Raw genomic sequence first — 7,365 nt, forward strand, 5'->3', positions numbered from 1 at the left:
TTTGCAATTATAGAGATGGTAAATGTTTAGATGAAAGCTGAGTTTGGTAAAATTACGATGACAAGTCATTTCATTAAAGATGTTAAATTTACCGCCAATCGAAACATGTGCTTAAACGATTCTTTTGAGATATCTAAACTACAGCATTTACGAATCACTCTCTCAAACGGTGACCTTCAAACAAATGAGTTGCGATCGAACTCATGACTTTATACTCTAATAGCAGTGTACAATTTGTTGTTGATCATTAGTCAAATAAGTGAAAAATCGAACAGTTAAATTCAAGGATAAGAAATAGAATATAATGATAGAGTCACCCTCTCTCAACGTGATGTAGAGCTGAATGCTATGAAGACAATACAGTCACTGTACTACTAAAAAGCAAGGGACCCAACACGTATGTTCCAGAAACCATTAGTTTTGTTTTTAGTTTCATATTGTTCTAAAACTCTCGTTTTCAAATTCTGTATCTTCCAACAACCTTATCACACTTTTCAACCAAGAAAAACACAAGTTGTGCACGGCTCTTAGGTGCCTAAATGTCATAATCAATGAAGTATTGCTAATGAGGGGTTAAAGTAAATAATTTTAACAAAATGTTTTGGAAATTAACTTTGATGTATAGACCAGAAACACAAAAATTGTGGTTGCTCTTGACTAAGAATCAAAATCTTTGCATTACACAACTTCTGCAACTTATAACTATTAGAAATAAAACTAAAGTGAACTTATTCTTAAATGAATGTTCACTTCTATTGTTAAATGAAATTTTACAAGACATGTTAACCTGTCCTCCAGAAATTGGACGTATGAGTACCCTTTTGTGAGCTACAAGCGCAAATTATTGCACTCTTTAGTTTATAACAGCAGAATAAGTACTACAAAAGTGTTTGCTTTAAACATTAAAATTCTAGCAACAAAGAGTGATACTACGATACTAATTACTTGATACATCAAAGAAGGAAAAACCTCCGGACTTATTGAATACTTACGAGAGAGATTACATTAACCTCACCCCCAAGAAACCAGTACGGACTAAAATTAACAAAATGTCGAATACATGTTCTGTCATGCCCCACTAGACCAACCACTTGAGGCTAGAATGATACTAAAATTGTTCATAGAGAAGCAGATCAAGTTCATACAGAATAACCTTGGAAGTTACAACTGCCCTTGCTATATAACAATCTGAGGGCAAAACAAATGCAAGGAAAGGCAATACACTTATACACTGTAAAACATTATGATACAATACAATGTCTAGAGAGCATCATTGAGCTCAAGGTAAGAAAACTAATGAAAGGAAGGACAATAGAGGATCCTACAAAGTCTGTAAAAGTTATTCATCCGCATCTGATGCATAGTAATTCTTAACTGCTGTACGAAAATCCTGAGGATCATACCACCATGTTGGGGTATTCAAAATGGCCTTCTCCAAAAAGTGCTCATCGGTGATTTTCCTCCGTTTTGTACTCTTGTACAATTTTCCCAATCTTACCAAGATACGCTTAATTCGACTAGTCTTACCTAAGCCAACTATAAACCTTAAAAAGTCAAAAATTGTCCTTAGAAGCTCCTTGCCCATGATGAGATAGATATACTGGAAAAATAATGTAGAGCTTGAGCATTAAGAAATAGTCGTGTTATTTGAACATCAAAATTCATACGCTATATAATGCACTGTGAGCATTTATTTCTCTGTTTCTCTTACTTTTTATCTTCTATAATAGACGCATATTTGAATAATACACACAAAAATCAAAAGACACCAAATTTGACATCAAAATTTTTATGAACAAAAATAATTTCTCTTAAGAAATGAGGAATGGCCTATATTCTATCAACTCTGTTAATCATGTCAAGGGTAACTCGTATCATAAGTTTGCATAAGAATATATTCCATGCTCAAAAGTCTTCTCATATACCGGAAGGACTTCAATAGTTAGCTACAACTATCAGTGATTTAAATTCTATTAATGCAGTTTAATTCGAAAGTTTTGTTCCATTAATCAGAAACATTAACTATAACCCTTTTTAGCATGGCTACTTCCATTTAACTTTCTCCTTTGCGTTTTCAAAATTCAGAGTTTTGCACACAAAATAAAGAATGCCAGATGAGTAATTTACTTGTCCACGTATACTACACATAAACCGAAGAGAAAGAGAGTGTACCAGAGATAGTAAGGCACCAGATGCGAAAATAGTTTGGCGAGTGTCATAGCTTTCTTCATCATCAGATCCACCAGGGCCATTGGGACTGCCACCACCACTCCCACCTTCTCCTCCTCCTCCTCCTGGTGGCTTTACTCCACTTCCACCATTGTCTAAATACTCACCTTTTTGAATTTGCTTCCGTAATACTTCTTCTATTGGTTGTCCCTTAAATTTGTCCATTGCATTTGTAATAGATTGCCATGGGGAATTCTGAATATTATTACATTTATAATGTTAGCAAAATGTAGAAATCATTGTTAATCTTTCATGTTGCATGCCAACGTTTTAAAAACCAAACAAAATCAGACAGTTCAATTGGTACTACTGTTCAGTTATTTTGGCGGTTTTGTCGCATTTTCATCTTAGTTCGAACAGTTTAAACTTTAAATCAATTGAACCATTACTCAGAGGTCCCTCCGGTTCAACTTCTGGTCGGTTCTCAAAACATTGTTGCATACCCTAGGTTGTCTATTATAAAAATTTATCCCTTTCAATATTTGTACTACAGAATTTCCTAATAAGACTGGGGGATTGGGTAGCTCAACTAGTTTGAGCTAAGGGATAAGTAGTTGAAGTTCCTGGGTTCAAACCAGGATGAAGGAGTAAATATTAATCTAACAACTAATTACTAACATTTTCGATTTAAAAAGAAAAAGAGTTTCCTCATAAGACCTTGTTTGTATAAACAACTTAAATTGCATCATATAACATAAGCGCTTATCATGATAAGCATATCTATATGATCTATTTCTGTAACAAAATAGAAAATAAAGTTAAAGTGCTTTTGTGTAAGCTATAAGTTGTTCTCATCAGCTACATTGGAGAACTTATGAAAATAAGCTGAAAACAGATTATAAACATGTCATAAATTGTCTTTCTCCCAAACAGTCTCACAAGTGCTTCTTTAGATCCTTTTTGCACACTCATGATTAAAATCAAAAGGATCGACCTAGAAGCACAAACACAAAACAAACCCACACATGATACTGACGCATCCACATCAACACCCATGATAATTTGAGAAAATAACATAATTTAATGTAATAACATCTGTCAATGTGTGTCCGACATAAGACACGCCATCAATTAGAAGTGTCGGTGCTACATAGGCATCGACTAATATTTACCATCAAACTAACAATACAACAACAACAACCAAACTTTATCTCAAATTAAGTGGGGTAGGCTACATTGATCAAACTACGTCAAAATGTTCTGTATAAACCATATTTCAGTCCAACTGATTAATATTTAAGTCTTTTCTAATAGTTTCTCTTACAGTTCTAGACATTATTTTCCGACAAAATATATCAAAATAACAATAAGAAAAAAAATTATAATTAAAAAAAAAAAGTAGCCTACCTCATCACTATTTTCTGACATTCCTTTTCCACCAGCACGAAGAGGTTTCAAAGATTTCAACCCAAATAACGGTTTATCTCTTATGCTAATACTCCGAATCCGAGGGAAAGAGTTTACAATACTCTTTTGCAAAACACATGATTTAGAATTTTTCACACAAATTCCAAGCTGAAATGCAGTAACTTGAGCAGAATTCATTTCTACAAAATCTACAAAAATTCATATATTCAGATTTCAATTCATTTGCACCGCGTAATCGCTGACTTTTTCAGCAGCGATTACTGCGGCAGGAAATTGCGCTGGAATTGTATCTTCAAGCGTGGTTAAGGATAGGGACAGAAAAATTCGAAAAAATGAATGAAAATGAAATGTAAACTAACCTGGAGGACTTGTTCAATGTTTCTGGCGCCGACGGGAAACTCCGGCAACGTTTTCCGGTGAGATAAGTTCAGTGCAACTGCAGTGGCGGAGCCAAAAATTTCTTAGAGCCTGGGCAAAAATTTAATCGCAAATTCAAATGTGACATAGTGCTTATTATTGTAGTATGTTGACTTAATTCTTTACAACCACGTATAAAGAGTGCTATGCTAAAATGTGTAATTTTTCTAACTTATTCATGAATGTTGTAACAAAAAACGCAGCTAAAAAATGATAGAGCTACATGACAGCAAAGCCCCCCCCCCCCCCCCCCCCAAAAAAAACACCTACATGACAAGCTAAAAAATGCTGCTGTAACAACTTAGCCAAATAAAAGCATCACAGTTCACACAAACACACCAACAGGCCCAAAAAAATACTACAAATTGGTTATAACAATTATGCTATATCAAACAATCAGCAACGTTTCTAATTTATTCACACATTCATGAAAGTATTTAACTTGTTTTAGACTATTTACCAGCAGTGACGGAGCCAAACAAAAAAGTTTGGGGTGGCGGGCATCCCGCCAACAAAATAAACCAAAATATATAAATCATATTGCATACAATATATTTAGGTCGTAATAAACCGATCGTTCAAAATTTAAACTACATAATATATAAACTAACATACCTATAGATGCATTTTATGCTTTCCGAATGAAATTAACAAAATATATATTATCACAGGTTCTACTGTCAGAGTATCCTAACACATCTAATTACATCAAATATTATGTAAATTATGCAAAGAAAAAAAGTACTACAGTTTCATTGTTCTATTGTCACAGGTTCATTATAAAAAATTATGTAAAATATTATCACAGGTTCTACTGTCACAGTAGCCTAACACATCTTTGTTTCATTGTTTTAAAACTACTACACTCAGTTTCCATTGCTTTCTGCTTATTATTCTCTTTTAGGAAAAAAGTTTTGCATCAGATAGCATGAAAAACAAATTGAAACAATAAAATAGTCTTCAGTTGTTAACAGATTTAGATGAGAAAACAATGTAGTACTGTTATCACTGGATATTACAAGCTTATGGCATCAATTTGATAGAAAAGAATGAGAAATTTTAATAACCCTAAAAACAACACAATGGAAATCAACTAAAAAACATATGTAATCATCAAATCAGAATCAGAATTGAAGACAATTACATTCAATTTCACATTAACTTACAAGTTACAACAATTAGGGTTTTGTTGTGGAGAGAGATGTCTCTAAACTGAAGAATCGAAACAGAAGATGGAGAAGTATGCAGCGGTGATGGATGGAGAAGGAGGAGAGTGGTCGCGGCTCACAAGCGGTGGTGTGGTGGTGGATGTAATGTTAGGTGGCTTGCTTTGGTTGGGAGAAGAATAGAGATCACGTTCTCAGATGAAAGAGAAAGGGAAAGAAGAAATGAACCTGAATAGGAATTCTGCAAACTAATTCTGGCGGTGGCTCCCCTTCCCAACCCCAGTTCCGCCACTATTTACCAAAATTTGAGCCTCTTGAAGTAAAAATCCTAAGAAATCCTTACATTCTCTTCAAGTTATTACATTGGACTTGATCAACTTATACAACAGTAGAATCAAAATTCTGAAATTAACAATTCTCTTTGGACAAAGAAAGAGAAGAATTAACAATTCTAAATTAGGGTTTGGGAAATCAAAATTAGGGATAATCAATAATTATAAATTGCAGTTTTGAATTTAAATAATCAACTCATTGATTCACTCCTTAACAAGCATCAACATTCAGGAACAAAATAGAAGTATAGAACAAATAACAAAGAAAAAACATGGAACAAACCTGGAGGAAGTGAAGAGGAGAAGGAATGAAAATGGAGACTAAGAGTTGAGAGAGGAAGAGGCGCAAATTGAGAGAGGGAGAAGCAAATGATATGAAACTGAATTGAGATTGAGTCACTAAGAGAGGGAGAGTCACGATAAGTTAGAGAAGGAGAAGACTGAAAAATAGAACATTTTTACACGCTGAACATTTGCCTCAATTTTGCCCATTTTTTTATTTTTTTTAAGTAAAGAATATGGCTATTGGGCTGGGCTTCCAACATAGAAAGCAGCTGGGGGGTGTAATCGCCCATGTGCAACTGTATGCTGTTTCTGATACGAGGCCAAATCGGCAGCGACTGCATTTTTTGGCTTTCAAAAGGAAATGGATTAGGCTTTGCGGTTAGGGAAATTTTACCCTATATCCCAACTTTTATACCTTCACCCTAACATTTTACATAAACTACCCATTTTACCCCTATTATATAAAAATTAGCAAGAATAGGATTTTTTCCGAGAATTTGTAAAAAAAAAAATCCAAAAAGTTTTATGAGTTTTTCAGAACAATAAATATAAGTATTCCAAAAATACATAGTTAAAATATAGGGGTGAAAATCAATAAAAAAAGGGGTAAAATTGGAATTTTTTGTAATTTGCAGGGGTGAAAGTACATATGCTGGGTCTAGGGTAAAATTTCCTGCGGTTAGAATATAGATTTATTTGGTACGAGCTAGTTTATCTTATTTATTTGTAAGACAGGGACTCGTTAATAAAGTCACCAATTTTTTCATTATCTTTTTTTATAGTTATCTGAAAATAAATTTATATTTTTCTAAAAAAAAATCTAAAATTAAAACGTAATAATTTCATCATCTTCAACCAAGAGAACTCATGTCCACAACCTAAAAATTTAGATTCTTTTTTTTTTTTTTAAGAAGGTAAAATAGTCCACCCAAATTGGTACCGGAAAGAATTGAACTTGAGACATTGAGGAAGAGCACACTCTCAAATCCCTAAATTCATTTATTTTAATCTTTTATTAAAAAAAAATCCTAAAATCATTCATTCATCATCATTTTATTTCTCAAACATTAGATTCGTAAAAACCCAAAACAATTCATCTTCATTATCAAATTTTAAAGTTTCTAATAAAATTAGAAATCATTCTTGAAATTTCATATCTAAAAATTAGCAAGATCTCTACATTATCATGTGTTAATCATTCTTCCTCATAAATATAAATGAATAGTTTTTGGTCACATACATATAAAAGTGCATTTTTTCAAAATACTAAATCATTGTATTATCAATTTTATTTTTATTATTAAAAAAATAAATTTGATGTATATGTGTCCAAACACTATTCATTTATGTTTGTGCCCATATTAGAATTTCTCGTTTTAGATTGAGGAGTGGACAAGTCATATACTTTACAAGTTGAAGAATTAAACTTTCTTAAAAAGTTATGGATACTAGTGTGCAATGAATTGGTATTTATTAATCTCTTATAAATGAATGGAAAAATGAATGTGATTTCACATCGTAAAAATATTAACATTGAAGTCAAGATGTGGTCTACAAAAAAAGTAAAA

General features: G+C 32.8%; 1 protein-coding gene across 5 annotated transcripts; it reads right to left on the reverse strand.

Annotated features, from left to right (window-relative positions):
* Nucleotides 1–924: 924 nt before the first annotated feature.
* On the reverse strand, nt 925–5,993 carry LOC25482496 (uncharacterized). 5 transcript variants are annotated; one of them, XM_024775539.1, is made up of 6 exons: nt 5,796–5,993; nt 5,181–5,508; nt 3,957–4,065; nt 3,577–3,785; nt 2,173–2,424; nt 925–1,600 (listed from the first exon to the last, which is right to left on the reverse strand). In XM_024775539.1, the coding sequence occupies exons 4-6, from the start codon at nt 3,772–3,774 to the stop codon at nt 1,340–1,342; spliced, it is 711 nt and encodes a 236-aa protein (XP_024631307.1). In that variant the 5' UTR covers nt 3,775–3,785; nt 3,957–4,065; nt 5,181–5,508; nt 5,796–5,993; the 3' UTR covers nt 925–1,339. The 5 variants fall into 5 exon arrangements, with proteins under 5 accessions (XP_024631307.1, XP_024631305.1, XP_024631304.1 ...); XM_024775537.1 differs by having other exon boundaries at nt 3,957–4,033; nt 5,181–5,599; XM_024775536.1 differs by having other exon boundaries at nt 5,181–5,599.
* Nucleotides 5,994–7,365: the final 1,372 nt, after the last annotated feature.

This window comes from Medicago truncatula, chromosome 1 (genome assembly GCF_003473485.1).
Source record: "Medicago truncatula cultivar Jemalong A17 chromosome 1, MtrunA17r5.0-ANR, whole genome shotgun sequence".
In the NCBI taxonomy this organism is placed as follows: domain Eukaryota; kingdom Viridiplantae; phylum Streptophyta; class Magnoliopsida; order Fabales; family Fabaceae; genus Medicago; species Medicago truncatula.

What these genes read in the sequence shown, in the direction of transcription:
- LOC25482496 (XM_013611062.2), bottom strand. Translation starts at nt 3,774, where the DNA reads ATGAATTCTGCTCAAGTTACTGCATTTCAGCTTGGAATTTGTGTGAAA. An exon ending in TGTCAGAAAATAGTGATGAG is followed by an intron (nt 2,425 to 3,576) that starts GTAGGCTACTTT and finishes AATAATATTCAG; the next exon opens with AATTCCCCATGGCAATCTAT. An exon ending in CTGGTGCCTTACTATCTCTG is followed by an intron (nt 1,601 to 2,172) that starts GTACACTCTCTT and finishes TTATTTTTCCAG; the next exon opens with TATATCTATCTCATCATGGG.